Genomic DNA, 22,141 nt, shown 5'->3' with positions numbered 1-22,141 from the left:
TGATAATCTAAACGTGAACCTTCTTTATTATCCTCTGCATAATGGCACTTAATTTATAGATGTTGTGGGTTCATATTCATTTTTATTGGTGACCATTAAATTTTTTTTCTGCTAAAGTCAGCAAAAATGTAATTAAATGGTCTTTTAATTTATACTTAATTGCTATGCTGTAGAAGTAATCTCTTCAGTTCTTAAAGATGTATCAAGTTCCTCATCCCTTTCTTCCTGTCGTTGTTCTGTTGACCACAGCTACCGCAGAAAATGCCAAGGGTACAAAATGTATGTCATATGTTTTCAATGGAGTTGTTTCTAGCCCTGCTTTGTCATTTGGGTTATCCAGGGGTGACACACACAGAACAAGTTTGCTGGTAACTTTCCTTGGGAGACTTAATTGTGCTTCTTCCCAAACACGCTGTTTCCACAAGCCCCGAAAACTTGCGGTAAGACTGCGTGTAAACCCCACCTCTCACTTTGGCACAGGATCCTGCTGGCATTGTACTCATCGGACTTACTGAAAGATTAATTACAACTGAAGAAATGTATCTTTTAACTGTCTCGTTACATAAAGAATTCATAGTGAAGTTAACGCCTGCATAATTTAATATACAGATTTTAATTATATAGTACACTCTTAATTGTACAACTATTTTTAGATCAGGCTACTAAGTTGTTTGGTTAGATGAATAGCTCGCTTGCTTGAGGGATCAAAATATGGGCTTTCTTGAAAACTCACACACTCTCAAACCTCTGCGTGATTTATTCTTTGTTAAATCTGCTAGGTTCTTTTCATGGTATCTGTCCCTCCTTAAAATGGGGGTGACCTATTCTTTGCTTTCACTGCATAACTTTTCTAACACATAAGATTTTGGCTTTTTCAGTAACTAATAAAGTATGAGAAAGGTAGATCTCTGTGTTGGATAATGGGCAGAAATTGAATAGCTGTGTTTTTCTTGAAGGTTGTTGAGATTTTTCTCAGGAGAATTAGAGGAAAGTTATTTCTGAATAGAATCACCATCCCTGGCTATAATTAGTCACATGGGCTTAGTTCCCAGGAAATGTTTCTTTCAATGTACTGAAAGGGTGTGAATTTCCATATTGTTTAACTTACCTTGAAATTTCATCTTAGTCTCCTTATCTCCTTTCTCCTAAAATTTAGGATACGAAATTTAGATTCTTCCTTTCCCATTGGATTAGAGAGTCTGCCAAGAAAGTGCACTGGCTCTTGTTGGAACATTCTCTGTCTTTCCACGAACCCCTTTAATCCTGAGCAGCACTTTTAATGACTTAGAATTAGCTTCTTTCTAATTACACTCTGAGGCAGACCTCATGATTTGGTGTGGTTCTTTGCCAGCAAATTTGAACCTAGGAGATCTAAATGAGTGGGCCCCAGAGGGGCTCCCTGAAGTCACCACCCGGCAAAGCAGAGACCCGCCCTCTCAATGAGTGTGCAAACTTGCCATAGGAGCAACCACTCTGAGGACTCATTTAGGCTCATACAGTTTTCTTATACAGACTGCAAGACACTTGTGATGCTGTCAGGTTTTCTTTTTATTATCATTTACCTTTGTTTTATTTTTTATGACCTGGTCTCCAATCTGTAGCCCACATTGGTCTGGCTCTCACTAGGTAGCCCATGGCAGCTTCAAATTCAAAGCACTCTTCCTGCTTCAGCCTTCCTGGTGCTGGGATTGTAAGTGTAAACCTCCATGTCCAGACTTGTCGTGTTTCCTAAATTTCCTCTGAACATTTTTCTTTGACCTTGAGGCGAATTTTTGCTTGGCCTGGCTCTACTCTCAGTCTGAGCCCCAGTGAGCAGATGACACTGCTCAAGAACACCATGAAGTGGCTGCATGTCTTCTCGGAGCAAAGATGGTCTCTAAACTTAAATTGCTAATATTTAGATTGGAGGAACTCTTGGAAGGAGGATAGCACTGATAGGCAGCATGAGACCAGCTCTTACAGGTAAGACATGTTGATCTAGGAAACATCAGATGGCTTTGAATATAGAACCAGTGCTGGAGAAGAATAGCCAAATAATGACCAGGTTCAATGGCCAAGGGCAAATCATGTCCCTGTCATTAACTAGGAGTGAGACATTGGCAAATGACTGAAACCCCCAGGACTCAGCTTCTTCCTTGGGAAGACAGTGATTGTTACCTCAGCAGAAAACTGCAAATTCAGAGGGTTAATACAGGTGAAGAGTTTATGGGGTTCCATTGCCACCCTCACCCCCATTGCCCTGTGCTAGGGATTGAACCCAGGCATCATGCACATTGTGCAAGCTCTCTGCCATTGGGCTCACCTTAGTCCAAACAGACGTGGTTAGAGTGGTGCCTGGCACACTGTGAGTAAATGCTCACTGTTACTCATTTAGTTTTTTCCTTTAGAAATGGAAACTGATGGGACTCATTTGGCAAACTGCTTGACAGGCAAGCACAAGAACCTAAGTTCCATCCCCAGAACAAGAGTTAAAAAGCCAGGCATCGTGGTGTGCCCTGTGGAGGCAAGAGAGGGGGAATCCCTGGGGCTCACTGACCGCTACTATAACCTGATCAATGGGGAAGGCCAGAGAAAGACTCTGTATCAAAAACCAAGGTGGGTGACTCCTGAGGAAAAAGACCCAAGATTGTTCTCAGGCCTCCATATGCACAAGTGTACACATGCACAGGCACCTTCATACACATGAACACACACAGACAGAAATGAGTTTTACTTTCCTGAGTGAATGTTCCTTTGATTGATACAAATCTGAGACAGGGTCTTACTATGTATGCCTAGCTGGCCTAGGACTAGCTGCTATGCAGACCAGGCTGGCCTTGAATTCACAGAGATCCACCTGCCTCTGCCTCCTGAGTTCTCGGTTTAAAGGTAATCTGGTGTGATGGTGCATGCCCTTAATCCTAGGACTTGGGAGGCAGAGGCAGGTGGATCTCTGTGAGTTCCAGGCCAGCTGGGACTACAGGGAGACTTTGTCTCAAAAAGACCAAAAAAAAATTTTTTTTAATTTTTAAAAAATTAAAAATTAAAAAGATGGGTGTCACAATGCCCAACCTCATTTCTGAAAATTTAAAACTTGGGTATAGCATATGATTTTTACCACATCTGCATAACTCCACATGTATTAGTAATAAATTACTATTTTATTATGGTGTGTGTGTGTGTGTGTGTGTGTGTGTGTGTGTGTGTGTATGTGTAGGTCACAGGACAACTTTCACGAATTCGTTCTCTCCTTCCACCATGTGAGTCCTGGGGATGGAACACAGGTCAGTCAGCCTGATGGAAAGCACATTTACCTGCTGAGCCATCTTACTGGCCCCATTCACATTTTAAAAAGGAAGTTTTTAATATAGTTATATTGTATAACTATTAATTCAACAGTGAACCTAAAATTTTTATAGTCACTTTTGAAAGAGATGTATCTTTGCTCTGGAAACTGTTATGAAGCATGTTAAAGCTGTAATGAAATGCTTCTTCTATAAAAAAAAATTCTACCCTAAAAGATGTACTATTTTGGGATAAATATGAAATACTTATAAAATAATTCATAATTATTAAGGAAGAAATTGTATTACAGGCTAGTGTAGTCGTTTTGCATCCTGATGACAGTGATTATTTTGCAGGTTGATGACAGTGACAGGTGTTCTTCTCTTGGAGGTACACATGGTGTCCTAGTTACTTTCTATTGCTGTGATAGAACACTGACCAAAATCAACTTGGGAAGGAAAGGGTTTATTGCATCTTATACTTTCAAGTGACAGCCCATCATTGAGGGAAATCAGGGCAAGAACTTAGCAGAGGAACCTGAAGCACAGACCACTGACTGGCTTGCTGCACTTACCTATACTCAGCCTGCTTTCTTTTACAACCCAGGACCACCTGCCCAGGGGTGGCACCACCCACAGTGGGCTGGGCCCTCCCACATCTCTCAACAATCAACAAAATGCCTCATAGACATGGCCACAAGCCAATTCCAATCTCCCAATTGAGGTTCCCCCCTCCCAGGTGTGTCAAGTTGACAGCCAAAGCCAAACGTGACACATGGTTAGACGTTTTCATCAGTTACCTAAGATGCATTGGATTGGATTGCTTCTTATTCTAAATTTCCCCAAAATGTTTTTTTTTAAACCTACTACTTAGTCATAATGAGAAATCCACAAATGAGGTTAAATGCATTTGACTACTAAAAATCTCCCCAGTAAGAGGGACTACACCAGACTTGGGCTTGTGCTGCCTTCTCTTTCACATGGCAGTGTGTTTATTCATTCATCAGCAAGTGATTGAGTAGCTATCTTGTACAGAGCACCTGAAGGAAATATTTCTGCTTCTAAGCAGCATGTCAAATACTCTGATACAAACAATTCCTTAGTCCGCCATGTGAGTCATACCTTCTCCAAAGCGATATTGTATAAATAGATGCACATATCTGTGCCATTAAAATTTCATAAGCGTTGTGAGGGAGCAGAGCAATCGAGAAAAACATTCTAAAATTATTCTTAGGTGGGTCATTAAAAAAAATGTTAAGAGGTCTGACGAGATGACTCAGTGTATAAAGGAGCTTCCCACCAAACCTAATGACTTGACTTTGATCCATGGGACCCACATGGTGGAAAGAGGAAACTGACTCCTGCAAGTTGTTCTCTGCTTACACACAAGCTGTGGCACCTACGTCCCTCCCCCAGTCACACTAAATAGATAAATGTAAATGAAGAATATTTTTATTAGTTTTTAAATTTCTTTTTATTTGTGTGTATGAGTGTTTTGCCTGGACAGATGTATTTGCATCACATGCCTGTCAATTGTCTGAGGAGGCCAGAACAAAGCATCAGATCCCCTGGAACTAGAGTTTCAGATGGTGTGAGCCACCTTTTGGGTGTTGAGAGCTGAATATTTATATAGCTAGGCATGGTGGCTCACACCTGTGATCTCAGCACTTTGGGGTAATGGGACAAGATCACTGCAAGGTCTAGCTACTCTGAGGTACATAGTGAGTTCCAGTCCAGCCTGAGCTACAGAATGAGACCATTTGCCAAAAACTGAAGGGTGGGGGATAGAGAGGGGAGATGGAGAGGGAGGAGAGGAGAGAAGAGAAGAGAACATTCTTATTCCAGAATTCAGGACTAGCATTCATAGTCTCAGACTGTGCTTTTCAGGCTGCTGGGGGAGGAAAGACATCAGCGGTCTCACCCAGCTGTGAACCCTGTGAACTAAGAGACCAGCCTGCTGAGTAAGTGTGCCCACTTGTGCAGTAATGGCACTGCTGGTATGGAGGTCGGGGTAACCAACTGCCCTCTGGATTTGAGAGCCACTCAACAGGAGGGAATTCATAACTAGAACTATAAACCTGGTTTAAACAAACAACAACAACAACAAAATAACATGGCAGGGGAGGGCAAAGGCCCTAGGGGCAGATTGAACACTGTCATTTAGCTAAATTGACATAATGTCAAACTGCCTTCTAAATATTTATGTTATACCCATTGAAAATTATATGCTCAGCCTTAATCAGAGAAGCCTCTCTATTTAGTGAACAATGGTAAATACATAGACTCTTGGCTACACAAGGTGCTGAGAATAAGTGACAGATAAGTGCCCAGCCCTAAACTAGACATTTATACCATCCCATCTAAGGCTCAGGCAACATTGAGGACCAAGAAATAGGAAAATGCAAGAGCTGGGAGACAGAAAGAAAGTCTACAAAATGCCATCTTCTGGGCAAGACACAGGCTTTGCAGTCACAAACACAGCAGCTGGAGATGCCTGGACTGTGTCTGCAAAAGGCCCCTCCACAACTGTCAGGCCTGGATGGAGAAGGGGCCCAGAGGAGGCCACACACTGCACTGCTGAACCATTTTCTACTGATCCATTCCCAGAAAGGAGGCCTCATTGCCTCTAGTTGTGTACATACTGTTGACCCCCTCCCACCCCACCTCCCAGCTCCAATGGATAGTTCCACTCCAGTGGTCACACAGATAGCCCTGGCTAAACTAAATGAGTGACACAAATAGAAAAACAAAAGCCATGAATCTGGGAAAGAGACTAGTGTTTATGGGAGGATTGATAGGGTAGAAAGGAGTTAGATGGTAGGAGAGGGGAGCAATTAGTCTACATGATATACATGCTAACATTGTCAACAAGAAAATTAAATGTAGTTTTAAATTTTATTTTTATTCATTTATTTATTTTTAGGTGAAGGTATGTAATGCTTGCATGTAAGTGTACCCGTATTTTGCAATACCCATGGGAGGTCAGAAGAAGGTGTCAGATCCCCTGGAACTGGAGTTACAAACCTTTGTTAGCCACCATATGAGTGCTGGGAACTGAACCTGGGTCCTCTGGAAGAGCAGTGAGGGCTCTTAACCACTGAGCCATCTCTCCAGTCCTACATGTGGTTTTTCAAAAAAGAGCTTGGTTTTTTTTTTTCTTCTTCTTCTTTTTTCTTCATAGGTCACATTCAGGAATTCCAAACCACATAATGCTTAGCTTAAAATCTGAAAACTTGGGGCTGGAGAGATGGCTCAGCAGTTAAGAACACTGGTTGTCCTTACAGAAGACCCAGGTTTGAATCCCAGCCCCACATGGCAGCTAACAACTGTCTATAACTCCATGACTCCAGTCCCAGGGGATCCGACAGCCTCTTCTGACCTCCACAGGCATTGCACTACACAGGTGCATTTACCTACATGCAGGCAATACATGCATACACATAAAATAAAAATAAAATAATAAAAATTTTTTTAAAAATCTGAAAACTTAAGCTTCACATGCCTTTAATCCCAGCACTGGGGAGGCAGAGGCAAGCAGATCTCTCTTAGTTCTAGGCCAGCCTGAGAACTCTGTCTCAAAAACCCAAAACAAACAAACAAAATAAAACAAGTAGTAATAATCTTCCAAGGCTTCTCCATATCTTCTTGGGTACCTACGATGACACTATTTCTATATGTAAAAGTCCTTTATTAGTTGTTTTTCTGATTGCTATGATAAAATACCTGACAAAAGCAACTTAAAGGAAGGAAGGATTGATTTCAGCTCACATTTCAAGGGTGCAGTGCATCATGGTAAGAAGTCATGGCTGCAGGTATGTGAAGCAGCTGGTCACATCGCATCTGTAGTCAGGAATCAGGAGATGAATGCTCAGCTCAGCTCTTCCTTTTTAATCAGTCTGGGATCCCAGCACACAGGATGGTACCATCCACATTTAGAGTAGGTCTTTCCACTTCATTTAACCCTGTCTAGAAACTCCCTACAGACATGCCCAGAGGTTTGTTTCCTAGGTGATTCTAGATCAGGTCAAGTTGATACTATTAATCACCACCAGATATTGATCTATATTCAGGGCCAGAGAGATGCTTAGCAGTTAAGAGCACTGACTGCTGTTACAGAAGACCCGAATTCCGTTCCTAGGGCCTACGTGACAACTCACAACCTTCTGTAACTCTAGTTATAGGGAATCCGACCCCCTCTTCTAGCCTCTGTGGGCATTGCATGAATGTGGTGTACTTACATAACAAAACACTTATACACATAAAAATAAATAGATCAAAAAATTGTAAAGATCATATTAATCTACTACATTCCTTTTTCTTTAAATTTTTTAAAATGTTGCATAGTTTCAAATTTTAACATCGTGATCAATCTCTTGTGAACAGATGACAAAGTAATATTTAATCAATTGCCAAATGATTGATAGACAATAGGAATTCTTTCCATGTTAAGATATGAAGAAGGAGCTGGGCATTTTGGCACACACCTTTAATCCTAGCACTTGGGAGGCAGAGGCAATCAGATCTCTGTGAGACCTAGTTGAGCCTGGTCTACATAGTGAGCTCCAGGCCAGTTGGGGCTACAGGAGACCCTGTCTCAAGCAAGCAAACAAAAAGATATGCGAAGGCATGTAGATTAGAAAAATGAGAATGGCTTAAACAGAGGAGGTGAGGGTTTGAGTCAAGGGAAAGATGATGGAAAAAAACATCCAGATTTGAAGGAGCTCAGGGAGGGATTAAGTAAGATCATGCCTCAGCCCGGTATTTAAGGACCGTCCACTGGCATGTTTGGTAGATTCGGCTTGATGGTATATAATGGCTTGAAGGTGCAAGTTGTCCGAGCCAAGGTTCTGATCAGTACCCAGTACTCATGCTTTGAAGGTGTCTTCGTCTTGTCCTTATATAGTATGTTTGTTTCTTGCTTATGTTCTAGGTAGAGGGCAGAATTTAAAAATTTGTCCTTGCAGGATTCAGATTGCCAGATGGGATCCAGCTGCTTTAGGCCTCACTTGCAAGCAGTGAGAAAGTGGATGGGCTAGTGCCTGTAACTCCAAGGCATAGTCCTGGCTGCAGGGCCCCTGGCAAAATTACAGTTGTCCAGGAGAGATATTGACAGGTTGATCCCTATGGAGATATAGCTTAAGACCGTCTCGACCTTGATGTCTAAAGGCCTTAAGCCACCATTTGAAGATAAGATTAAGCACTGGCTGGTATTTAGGCTCTGTTGTTTTGAAGCTCAGCCTCCCATGCAGCCTCACACAGAGGAGAAACCCCTGGTGCATCTTGGGAGTCTTACCAGTACCGCTATTTCTCAGAGAAGGCAAATAGGCTCCAATACCACAGTTTCATGTGCACAGAAACTTGTTTTCTAAATAGTCTTAGGTTAGTAACCCCAGGTAGATGTTTGGACTTAACTTTAGCTCAGGTATAATCACTGTTTGCTTTGGGTGGGACTTTGAGGGCTTTTGAGAATACAAACAATTCATCTGTTTGCTTGCATTAGTTCCTTCTACTAGTGGCTGGACACTGCTATAGCATTACACCAAGTAAAGCAAGCATTACCAATGTGGATGTGATTTTAGGGATTCCTGGAAAGATCACTTTGCTGGTTACTTGTGCTTGAAATGCCTTTAGGTAGGGGAAATAATTCTTTTCTTATGTGCTTATAGACAAGCCTTCAGTTAACACCCCTGAAACCCAAAAGTAACACTTCCTTTAGCCACACACAAAAGTAGAAAGCCCTTCCACAAGTTCTTTCCTGAAAACAGATTTGACAGGGAACTGTGTGTGCGTGTGTGTGTGTGTGTGTGTGTGTGTGTGTGTCTGTGTGTGTGTGTCTGTGTGTGTCTGTCTATATGTGTGTTGTATGTGCTGTGTGCATCTATGTCTGTGTTTAAGAGATAGTCTCTCATTGCCAAGTTTGGCCTTTTGAACAGACTCATTTGGCTGTGTCTGTGGTGTGGTGTACCTACTTTAGGATCAGCCCCTGACTTCATGTAGACCCATCAAGTCTTTCTTTTTTTACTCTCTGGATAGTAGACAGTAATATGGTGCTTGCTGACCATGTAGCATTGAGAGGTAGAAGGGAGGCCACGCCATCTAAGGACAGCAGACCCACCATGTAAACACTATAAAAGCCCAAGTTAATTTATTTCATCTTCACAACTGTCTTGCAAGGTAAGTATTCTTGTTACTCTCTTTCACAGACAGAAGAGCTGGTCACAGGCATGAATTAACTTGTGGGGGTAGCACAGCTTGTAGGAGGCAGGCCTCAAACCCAGTCTGTCTAGTTCTGGACTCTCATCATAACACTGTCCCGTACTGCCTCTATATTCAAATCATCATGCTGCAGGTTCCTCTTTCTTTTAGAAACCCACTTTTCTTCTTTTGAAGAAGAAGTAAAGAAGTTTTTGATCTTATTATAAGATTTCTGAGTCTATGTCAAGAGGGGTCTGTGCAGTGTTACTAAGCCACATTATAGTGATGCTGTAAAAAGGCAGCTTGACTCTTAGCATCCATTTTCAAGGCAAGAGTGCTAAGAGCTTGTTCCTTCAGATTTCAGTCAGAAATGTGCTCCCAAACAAAGGCTTTGTTCCTTTTTTATTGGAACAGTACCTCCAGAATGAAATGGGGAAGTCATTCCACCCTTATCAGAGAATTTTGTTTGCCCTTTGATCCCTAAATCTAGAATACCACACACAAATACAGATGGTTCTCAGTCTTTCTGTCATTTGTAATGAGAAAAGCAGTGTTTGCAGCATGTTGGTGCTCTTATATGTAAAACCTGCATACATTCATTCATATACAATCTTGAGTGGAGAGCAAGGAAATGTCCTAAGGGATTAAGGACATATGACCAGGTCACAAGAGGAACATTTGGCTTAGTGAGCTTGTTTATATTATAAACCAGCTGTAACATTAACTTTTTGATTGCAAGGATGGGTAAAAGTTATTATCCATAGTATATCCATATTGTAGAAGTCATTTGTCTGGTTCTCTTGGGTTCCTTGTTCTTGGAACCTGTCCATGGTTTCAGGAAGTCATTCAGACCCTATAGGGACCCACAAGCCACAGCCACTTACCCACAGGTCATCACATAGGAGTGATGACTCAAATGGAACAGTGAGAAATCTGAACTCTTGGTAGCTGTGGGATGCTAACCAGCAAGTGTTAGAGTCTTACAACTCCAAAAAGTGAGTTTCCGCAGGTCTCAGGAACTGTAGCAGCACGTCTCAGAGGCTAGAGTCGCAGGTCCCTGGAGCAGGAGTTCTCAGAAGCCTTGGTTGAGCAGGAAACAGTAGCAGGACTGAATTCCCATCAGCAGTCAGAGAGTAGAGTCTAGGATTTGAGGAAGGAATGATACCCTTGCCTGTAGCAACCTGTTGAGTCTTGGAGGCTGGAGCAGTGGGAGCCTGAGAGAGTTCCCCCCTGAGGCCAAAGGCACAGGGTAGGGTGAGTCTGTCTCTAGCAGGTCTCAGCAGCAGTCTTCCTAATCTGCCAAGGAAAAATCAGATAGAGTCTGCAGATAGAGAACCTGTGTACCCTGTAATGTAGGAGCAGGTGTGCCGTGAATGGTAGGTTATGTGTGCATGCAAATGAGGCAGAGAATGGGACCAATCAGAAAAGAGCCTACTCCTTTCATGGTTCCACCACCTTCCCATATTTCTGAAGGGCTTACAGGGAGGTTGTTTCAGGGATGTCTCCAGAAAAAGGAAGCTGACATTGAAAATCCAGTGAAATTGATCTTAAAGCCACAGGAACAAGTTTGATTTCCAGATGATTAGCACAGTGCATTGTCAAGAGACACCAGGGTAACCTTGGGGGAATTTGGGTAATTATTTTCTAGCCAATAATAACCATTCTCCTTTGCATGTGGCCTGTCCAGAGGCCTTAGAGCACAGAGGTCTTCACAGGCTATTAGGGTGACTGCACTCCCCACCTGTCTTCATACCTGCTACCCAATGTTCTCTGTGATGTTTGGGACGTAACTTCTCTGGAGCACCTTTTCCTCATATATCTTCACAACTCTGGTTTCAAAACAGTTAACTAATATTCTTTAGCACTCTTCCTTTGTGGTTAAGTGATTTACTCTAATAGTATGTTTTGATTCCTTGCTTATTATTTTTGGATTGTCTGTTATTGATTTTTGCTTTGTGGTTACCATGAGACTTACAAAACATATCTTTTGATTATATTTAACAAACTATTTTGAAATGATGGCAACTCAGCGACTCAGCATGATTATAGAGAACAGAAACAACAAAAAGAAATAATACTAATGAGAAAGCACATGTTGAATTTTTGAATTTTTGATATCCCAACTTACATCTTTCTATATTGTCAGTCTCAACATATTAATGTAGTTATTTTTAAATTTTTATTTATTATTTTTATTCTTATGTGTATGAGTATATTGCTTGCATGTATGTAAGTGCATTTGTGTCATACAATGCCTATGGAGGTCAGAAGGGGGCGTCGGAACTGGAGTTACATTACAGACAGTTGTTAGCTGCCATATGGGTGCTGGGAATCAAACCCAGATCCTCTGCAAGAACAGCCAGTGGTCTTGCTGAGCCATCTCTCCAGCCCCTAATGTAGTTATTTGAATTGCTTTATTGTCTTCATACTTAGGGTATGAATGATTTATGCATCATGCTTACAATAATATAATATAATAGTAAGAAGTATAGAATGTAAGAAATTTGCATAATTCTTACCAATGGATTTTATACTTCATAAATCTTATTTATCATTGTTTTTCTTAGTGTATAGAACTCTTTTTAGCATTTCTTGTAGAACAAACCTAGTAGAAATACATTCTAGTGAAAATATCTTCTTTCAGATTTGGTGAACCTGGGAATGTCTTTATGTCACCCTTTGTGTCTAAAGGATGACTTTTCTGAATATGATATTCTTGGATGGTGGTTTTATTCCCCTTAGTACTGTGGAAATCTCATGCATTACTCTTAGCACATAAAATTCTGCTGAGAAGTCTGCTGTCAGGTGAGCTAAGACCTCCCTCTGTATTCTTTTCTTTTGCAACATTAGAACATCTCTTGATTTTTGTATGGTAAGAGCTTGGCTGTGGGATATCTGGGTAGAGTGTGTTTCAGGCAGATCTGACTGGTGACCTTTGAACTTCCTGTACCAAGATATTCATACCCCACTCTAGATTTGGGAAATAATCCATTGTTATGTCTATAAATAAGCTTTCTACCCTTTATCATTACTAGCTGGCTTTGTCAATACTGTCTGTCACAAAGGTCCTGTAAACTTTCCTTTTTCTTTTTATTTCTCTTCATTTTTTTTCTTTTTTCTCCTCCAACTGTGTATTTTCAAATAGCCTATCTTTAGAAAAAAAAAAGTTTTATTTTTATTTATTTGTTTATTTGGTCTTCTTGAGACAGGGTCTCCCTGTATCTCCAGCTGGCCTGGAACTGTCTATGTAAACAAGGCTGGCCTCAAACTCACAGAGATCCGCCTGCTTCTTCCTCCCCAGTGCTGGGACTAAGGCATGTGCCACCACACCCGGCTGTTTCATTTATTTTTATTTTATGTGTATAAGTGTTTTGCTACACGTATGTAAGTGCACCACATTCACGAAATGCCCATAGTGTCAGAAGAGGATTTTAGATCCCCTGGGACTGGAGTTTCAAATGGTTGTTAGCCACCATGTAGATGCTAGGAATTGAACCTTGGTTCTCTGCGAGAGCAGCCAGTGCTCTTAAATGGCTGAGCCATCTCTCCAGTTCCCCAGATATATCTTTGGGCTCAGCAGTTCTTTGACTTATTCTTTCCTGTTATTGATGCCTTCAAACAACAGCAAAAAGGAAACAAGCTTTCCCTGAACTGTTTTCCAGATTTATTTTTATTTTTAATTATGTGTATGTGTGTCAGCACGTGGGTGTATGTGCATGAGTACAGGTGCTTATGCAGGCCAGAGGTGTCAGATTCCCCCAGGGTCTGATGTTGTGGGTAGTTGTGAGCCACCCAAAATTGGTGCTGGGAGCTGAACTTAGGTCCTTAGGAAGAGCAGCAAATGCTCTTTAACTGCCCAGCTATCACTCTAGCCAGAACTTGTGGTTAAAGAGTATTCAGGAACTTTGGCAACATAGCTGAATAAGCATCTGCTGGTGGTATATTTCTATTACAGAAAAACAGAAATGATAAAGTAAACCAAAAAGTCTTTTCAAAATATAGCCAAGAATGAAGAAAATAAGTTAAATCCTTAGGTGTCGAACATTGAGGGAGGCCAAACATGGTGGCACAGACCTTTAATCTCAGCACTCAGGAGGCAGAATCAGTGGATCTCTGTGAGTTTGAGGCCAGTTTCATCTACATAGTGAGTTAAGGTCAGCCAGGGCTACATAGTGAGACCCTGTCTCAAAACAAAACAAAAAATTTGCGAGAGAACATCGTATGCAACCCAGGGTAGCATTAGAGATTGTTACCATCATATGAGGGGACAGTAGAGGGCTCCAGGGGAACCAGGAGCTGTAATTGAGCCTGTAGGTATAGGTAGAATCATGAAAAAAGGACTAGGAAAATCTTTAGGAAAAGCTTGCTGACTATATAGAGCCTTAGGTTGCAGGAAAAGAGAAATTAGAAAGAGATCAGTACCATTGGTGGATCTGGGTCCAAATTTATGTTTGTGTTTACTGTAGAGAGCCCAAGCCAAGAAAATAACATTAGAACTGGTCTCTGCAAAGGTAAACACAGTCACTTTGTCATTGCTACTTTCACAGTGTAGGTCAAATAGCTCTTGCTAAAAGTAAGCTGACAGCATAAATTTTCATACCAACTTCTAGGTAGATGATTGGTACCCAAGTAGGTAGAGAGATACATAAAGGATGGATAGATAGATAAACACCATGGAGTAGAGAAAAGAAAATAAAGATAGCCATCAGTTAAAGCTACAAGCCAAAGCATAAACTATCAGATTTAAATCTTATCTAAAATACATGTATTTCTTGAATAAATACAGATATACAACTTGATAAATAGTAGAACACTATTAAAAAAGCAGATCTGTCTTTAGAAATTAGACCTTAAATAGTGGATGTAGTTGATGAAGGAAGTACCGTTGTCCCTCCTTTTGTGATGGATCGATTGTGGGACTCTGTGAATCCCCAAATCCACAGATAAAGCCCCTTGCATAAAATGTAATCTATGCCTCTATACCTCCTCCTGATTATGTTAATCTCTAAATTATTTATGGTACTAATATTGTGTGAACACTTCTTGCACTGTATTGATTAGGGAGTAATGACAAAGAAAGACTGAACAGAAGCAATTTTTAAAAGTATTTTCAAGCCACGCTTTGTGAAATGTGTGGAAGTAGAAGACATAGCTGTGGAGGACAGACTGTTTTAGAGTAGACAGAAGGATTGGAAGAAAATCAGAATAATTAGATAACAAAATTTATTGAGTTCAGGGGTGAAGTGAGAAAAGCACCTTTAATGTGAAGAAGGATGCAAAGGGAGAATGTAAATGCTCTATGGAATCAGGGGACGCCACAGGCTGGACAAGACAGCTACCAGATCCCTAAGGTAAGAAGAGTCCCAGCCAAGACGACAGAGGCCAAAGCTACAGTGTCTAGGAGGAGTTCAGGTGAGTAAAAGGCCTGCGCGCCTCAATTCACAAAACACAGCCAGTCCCAAAGAAGCCAAATAAAAGCCACCCTGCAGAGATGCACAGAGATGATACCATTGAATATCAGAAACATTTTATAAGGAACTGGAGCCAAAAGGCAAATTATGTCTTCCAGAAGTTCTGGTAGACTGGCAGTAGGTTCTCCTCAGCATGGTGGTGCTGAGAGACAGCAGAGCGTAATCTTCCTGATCATAGCCTGTGATTGTATTCCTGGGATATTATTATTCAAAGTGAGAACTAAGTGAAGACACTCTCAGACAAGGCAAGGCTAAGGGCCTTTACAATTCAGTGATCCCAGCTGAAAGCACTAACAAATGAGATGCTTGAGTAACCCAGGGTATTGATCCCAGAAGTGGATAAAAGGATTCAAGGAGCCGAAAAACAAATTGACAAATGATTGATAAATCTAAATGATGATCAAGTGTTTTAAAAAAGTGAAAATCACTGGGATGTAGCTTGGTAGTAGAGCGCTTGCCTAAAAGATGGAAAACAACTGTTAGGGTCACACAAAGCAACAACTCGGGTGTGTGTGTGTGTGTGTGTGTGTGTGTGTGTGTGTGTGTGTGTACGCACACACTTCTGTGCATATGAGATATGAAGAGATATATTATAAGGAGTTGGCTCATGCAGTTAAGGAGGCTGATACCCTCAAGAGCCTATAGTTTGCAAACTAGAAACCCAGAAGAGCACATGGTTGCAATGATTGTTTGAAAGCCAGCAAGCTTGAAGCACTGGAACAAACCAGTGCTTCATGTAGAATCCAAGGATCTGAGGGGAAGGGCAGTGTGTCAGAACTCAAAGACAAAGAATTCTTTTTCTAGTTCCTCTGATAAGAGGCCCCTGACATGGGAAGGTCAGTTGGCTTTACTGAAGTCTACTATTTCAAACATTAATACTCATGTCTACAGAATCACCCTCACAGATATATAGAACCAACATAATGTTTGACCAGATATCTTCAAATGGAAACAAAATTAACCATCACTGAGACAAGACAATTGGGAAAGATACTTGAATGCAAATACCAGACACATTGGTGTGAAGACTGGTGGGCAAGGTGATGGTGCCGTCTTCATTCTGCATATGCAGAATGACAGAGACTGCACACTTGGTTTAAAAACTTCTTTGAGAGGATGACTGAAGGAGTAGATGCAGATTGTGTTGCATTCAAAGCAATAAAGGGAGAAAGGAAGAACAAATAAAACTTGACAGACTAGAAGGAGAGAAAGGAAGAAAGAGAATGGGACCAGAACATGGACAGTAAGGCGATAGAGATAAATCCAACATAAGTAACAAAAAAAGAGTTTACACAATGCATACTAAACCATGTAAGGTGAATGAATTATAGATCCAGAAGTCAAATTAGGCAGTGGGTCCTTAGGTGTTTATTATATGACTTTACGTGTTTTTTCTGGTATAAGGAATTAATAATGAACATGCCACAGTCTTAAGTATTCCGCCTTAGTTGAAGCATTCCTCGCTGATTTTCTCCAGCGCCTGTCCTCACTGTTCATGTGGCAGTGGCTCCAAGTGACTTGAATTCCTGCTTTGTGCCTTCTTCTATAGTAGATAAAGCTAGATGCACATTGACCAGAGCTGGCGTGGGGAAGCAAGAAAGCTGAAGCTTACTTGACACCCCCATCCCTAGCCACCCCAAGATTTCCCAATTGGCTTCACTTGCCTGGTCGATGTTATTGTTTGTCTCTTTGAGATGCCAGCTCTTAACCTCAGAGTACCTGCCCACAAGCAGGTCTGACTCAGACATGATATGAGACCCCTCCTCAGTCTCAGAAGAAAGCCATGTGTGCAGGACAGGAACTTCCTGGGTCTGCAGCGGAAGCCCGGATTTCATGTTAGAGTTTTCTCTCCTACTCTAAAAGATGGCAGTTTGCAAGAAGTGAAGACAATTTGATAAGCTTAGAGTTGACATGGATTCAATATTGCCGTTTTTACTGTTCCATTTTAAACAACGGAGTCCCTTTATTTTGAGTAATGTTATCTTTAACCTATTCAGATGGTTTTTCTTTTTCTCTTTTCCATTTTCATGTATATATGTGGTATGCAGGTGTGTGCACGCACATGCAATTGAAGGCCGAGGCTGACTTTGGGAATCATCCTCTCTTACTCTTCCATCTTATTTACTGAGGCAAAGTCTCTCAGTCAGAAGCAAAGCTCACTTACCTTGCTGTCCAATTTGCTCCAGGGATCCACTGTTTCCACCTTCTACACTTTGGAACTACAGGGGGATTGCCATACCTGCCTGGCATTTACATGGGTTCTGAGGACCCAAATTCTGGTTCTCATGCCTCCACAGCATGTGCTTTAACCACTGATCCATCTCCTCAGCCTGCAAATGACTTTTTGAAAAGCTTATTGAGTTTGATGCTTAATCCTGAGAATCCTCTATTTTAAGGTTTATACTATGAGGAAAAGTCCACCAACATTTCCTTTTTCTTTTGCTATTTCTTTTTATTCCCTCAAATAAAGTACTTACTTTTCTCAGATCTTGGTGTATTGACTCTCTTATTTAAAAAGCGTTTTAAAATTATTTGAACAGCAGATTTGCATATAATTTGGGAGAGTTTCCCATTGGCTAGCACTTTGAGTCACACTTGCAAATAAATAATATTTCCTTTTTGAGTTGGGTTTCTAAAAACCTTAGTATATTGTGACCAAGTGTGCACAGAGAGGGCTGCTGTTTTCCTTGAGATCCTGCTGGTATCACGGGTAACACAGAAGATGTGTGTGCCACTACCATCTGTGAATGAATGGCAGATCAAAGGAAGTATCTTTAGAGAAGGTGGCTACATGTGTGAACAGCTTCTTTGATCTACTGTCTCTCCAGGCCTTGGATTTAGACTGGGAAAAATGGGCAGATTTACCAGGCATTTTATTGTCTCCTCATCCTGTTCCAGCCATCATCTGCTTCTGCATCTGGTGATGGTTTACTGCTTCGTATTCTCAATACTCATACCACACAGCCATGGTAATTCTGTCAGAAATAATTGGGTATAGCCTAAGTTTATAAAATGCACCAAGTGCATAAGTATTTTTTGGTTCTTACTACTACGTGAGCTTTAACAAGATGGTGTGACAACGATTTTCTCTAAAGACTCACACGAGAACCCTTTAGAGTAATCAGTCCAAGTAATATGGTCACTTCCTACAAATGAGGTCACCAAAGTTGAGAGGCTGTGCTGTTTCCTGGGGTTGCAGAGTTGGTTGCAAGAGGGCAGTGGATAGGACAGTGGGGTGATGCTCTTTGGAGATTCCATATGACTTCTCCACATGCAGCAACTTGTGAGTATGTAGATGTTACTATAAGCATGTACAAGTAACTTGTAAGTATGTAGATGTTGCTATAAGCATGCAGGCATATTATTAACATGGGCAATAACTAAAATAATTATTTTTTTTAGAATCAATGCTATCTTAAGATTCAGACTTAATCTTTTTCCACTAAATATTTACTAATATTTATCATGCCTACCAATGTTGTATCACTGAACTCGATAAAGAAATTATAATAATAATAAACGTTAGACCAAAAATCATCTTAGTACTGAACTGACACAGATCTGTGATCTATAATCCTTTTCTTAACTGTGTGAGTATACAGTACGCATTCAGTTAGTGCTTGCGTGGGTCATTCCTTAAGCCATTTTGCTATATATTTTGGAAGGATTCCCACCATGAGCAAAGTGAGAGCTGGATATCCTACCTAGTTTTTCAAAGGATGTCACCTCAGAGAAATCCTTTCCTGGATGCCTTCCTTGTGCCTCTCTTCTAACATAGCTGTCCCTGGGATTTCAGCATGATTTGCAAGTGGATGAAGCATACTTTTGTTGGAAAATTTATTTATGTATAAAATATGTCTACCTCCTACTCACCCCGCTAAATACACACAGTGAACCCTCCATATCACAGGTTCCACAGGCATGGATTCAAACAACTAATAGAAAATGCATGGGAGAAAATTGCATTTAAAATTAGCAGACTTTTTATTTTTATTTTTCTTATTTGTTAAAGATAGAGTGCAACAATGATTTACATAGCATTTATGTTGTATTAGATGTAAGTAGTCTAGAGATGAAGTATATGTCAGTGTGTTAGGTAGGATAACTACAGTGCTTCTTATAAAGAAATTGAACATCCATAGACTATGATGTCCACAGAGGTCCTAGAGCTACTGGATAAAAGGGTGCAACAGTAGATTTACACAGACACATACATTCACTTTAGATTCCCTAACTATCAGTCTGTCTAACCTACATTCCTCATCTATGAAATGGGCATAGCAATTTCTGGCAGTTGATGAGGATTATTTTGGAAAGATTTAATATTCATAGATAGCAGAGAATTTTTTAATTGACATTATTAAAATCTGTAAGTCTGACCTGCTAAGGTGTTATAAAATGCCTACCTGTAAAAGATAAATCTCTTCAGATTGTTTCTGTTACATGTTTTTCTTTTCTTAAGTTGGCTTTTTCAAAGCTAATTTATCTGCAGATAGACATATGTTTTAGGTATGAACTTGTTAATTTACCTTGGAAAAAATTAGGTCACATCAAATCTGGCAGTGTGGCTTATAAACTTGGCAAAATGGTCTAATTAAAAGCTCTTCGTGGATGCAAAGCTAGGGGAAATGATGAGTATCAGTCCTGTTTTTGTTTTCATGGGCTGCTTGTGTGTAGGTATGTGTCACTTCTCATATTGTATTAAAAGCATGTTGACTGTCTGCTCATACTTCATCTCTTTCCTTCCACAGCCTCCAAGTCTGTTATAAATAGTATGCTGCGGGACCCTTCTCAGATTCCAGATGGAGTTCTCGCAAATCAGGTCTATCAGGTATTAATCACAGCTGTCTGTTTTCAGTGGCGATGCTGTTATCTGCCTAGCCGAGTAAAGGGTTTTAAACCTCATTTAATTACTGTCATCATAAACTATCAGTGAGGTCGGGGTGCACCATAAGTGGCAATGCAATATTTGAGAGACGAGCATTTCACTTTTTAATAGCTTGCTTTTATAGTAAATAAAAAGCATGCAATTTCTGTTTTCTGTGATTAAATCTGAATAGCTTTTTGATAGCTTTCTTTTGGGTGGGTAGGAGGGAGAGAAAAGTAATGACTGCTCTTAGAGTGTTTGCTGTGGTAGAGTCTGTAGTCACCCCAGCTCAGACCCTTCTCTTATGCCTCTGCAGTGCATTGTGAATGACTGCTGTTATGGACCGCTGGTGGACTGCATCAAACAGTATCCTTTCCCATAAAATTTTAGGTGTACAATTGACGAGCTTAGACTCAGTGTCTAGGAGGAGATGCGTCTAGCTTTAACCTGACATAAAGTTCTGCTTCACAAAACACATTTCATACTCTTCTATTTTACATTCAGTCAGCTGGAGGGTCACTGCAGACCATTCTTTTCCACTGCTTACGAAAAATCAGCTAGGCCACAGGAAGATGTCAGTTCAGCAGTTGCACATTCATGTGCTTATTTCAAACTGCTTGGTTTTCAATGAGTTTAAAGGCACAGAGTCATTAGGCAGGTAACATACTGTCTTGGAATGTATCTAACCATCCCAGTGGCCATTTTTTAAAATATAACAAAGTTCTATTTAAAATGAGCCAAATTCAGTTGAGTGTTCTAGAATAAATTTTGCTCCTAGAGTTAAAGGATGATGATATTAAAATGCTGCCAGAGACCATCACATTTTAAAGGGCAGTAGACTCTCAATCACTTAAATACTGATTGCAATCTGCACTGTCATTTGGATCCCTAATAAACATTTTTAGAGAATCCATGCTAATTTTTCCCTTGGGACTGACTTTAAGGCTGTGAAAGCAGATGTCTGGTCATTTGTCATATAAAATCATTGAGATTCCTAAGGAGTTAATGTTTACTTCTTAAAATAAGATGGAGCAGACAGCAGCCATTTCAATAGAGATTATCAGTAAATTTAGTGGTATGTGACCACACTGAGAATTCTGATAACCCTTGAGGAAAAAGACTACTTAAATAGTAATCATCACTTTTGGTGGAGATCATTTCTAAATCCACAAGTCTCACACTGCTTCATATATGCACAGCCTTCCTGGACTAGCTTTTGTTAACAGGAATGGCACTGGGGCCAGGTGTGACTCAGTGATTATCAGTCAGAGTTTTTGTTGGATGCTCTTTAAAGCTGAATGTGCATATATACATATCCACACATGTACATGTTCATGTGTATACTTATTTATGTCTCAGCTTGTTTCACAAAGGCTTAGAGTCAGTGAGGAGAAAGTTTTTTTGAGACTTGATCTTACTACGTAGTCCAGGAAGGATGGCCCTAAACTTGCAATCCTCCTGCCTCTGTCTCCTGAGTACTGGGCTTACAAGGTATGTGCACTACCGTACCCAGCCCCAAATTTTTGGAAAGGAAATTTACTTCCTTTCCTTAAAAGAACTGAGCATAATCTTTTAATGGAACCCTCTTGCAAGAATTTTGAGTAAGTGGAATATAGCCATTCACACTTACACACTTGGACCTGCTCTGCTAGCTAAAATGAACAATATTTTCAGAAGCTGGCTTTTTTTATTAAAGTGTAACTATTCTTCTATTTTCAGTGTAAAATTAATGGTGCTGATAAAAATTGTAAGAGTGCCAACCTCATGTTGGTGTGGTGATAAACTTTAGCACATTTATATAACAACTGACACCATCTCAGAGTATCTGGGGCTGAATTACATGTTAATTTTAAAGCACATAAAATAGTTAAAAATCAATTTAAAGTTAAGGTTTTAAAAGCATAATGTCTTCTGAAGGATTGCATATTGATTTTAAATATAACTACCTAATTATATATGCATGGACTAAAGTATGAAGTCAACTGCTTTGTAAATGCCAGAAGGCTATTTTTCAGTAATAGTTGAAATGCTTACGGGAAACTAGATTGCTGTGCTCCTGGCGAGGAAAATGGCTTGTGAGGTTATTTACAAGTTTTGCCCCATGGTCACTGCCATACATCAATAATAGGTATTCTTATAGACAATGTCTAAGTGTTTCTGCTTATGGAGCATTATAAATTCTGTCTCAAGTATTTTCCTTATATTTTTTGCCATCACTCACTTTCCCCTTTCAGTTGTGTATTGGCAGCAGACTCTAACATACTGCATGATTTCAATTGATAAAGATAAATGATATATGTAAATAAATTGTATTCACCAACTAGATTATAATTTTTGTAGTTCCA

The 22,141-nt window shown here is 40.3% G+C and overlaps 1 protein-coding gene across 13 annotated transcripts in view; it reads left to right on the top strand.

The window, feature by feature from the left end:
* CUNH15orf41 (chromosome unknown C15orf41 homolog) overlaps window positions 1–22,141 on the top strand; it is a 232,700-nt gene that overhangs the window by 91,083 nt on the left and 119,476 nt on the right. For all 13 annotated transcript variants that reach the window (XR_003848152.1, XR_003848153.1, XM_029559770.1 and 10 more), the window contains 2 exons: window positions 19,681–19,760; window positions 20,113–20,162. Coding sequence is in view for 11 of the 13 variants with exons in the window: in XM_029559770.1 (XP_029415630.1) it covers window positions 19,681–19,760; window positions 20,113–20,162 (130 nt within the window). In the remaining 2 variants the exon portion in view is untranslated. The remainder of the gene's footprint in view (window positions 1–19,680; window positions 19,761–20,112; window positions 20,163–22,141) is intronic.

Source organism: Nannospalax galili, unplaced genomic scaffold, assembly GCF_000622305.1.
Source record: "Nannospalax galili isolate Female #2095 unplaced genomic scaffold, S.galili_v1.0 scaffold629, whole genome shotgun sequence".
Classification (NCBI taxonomy): Eukaryota; Metazoa; Chordata; class Mammalia; order Rodentia; family Spalacidae; genus Nannospalax; species Nannospalax galili.
The sequence above is the reverse complement of the archived record's forward strand: the minus strand, read 5'-3'. Positions and strand labels throughout refer to the sequence as shown.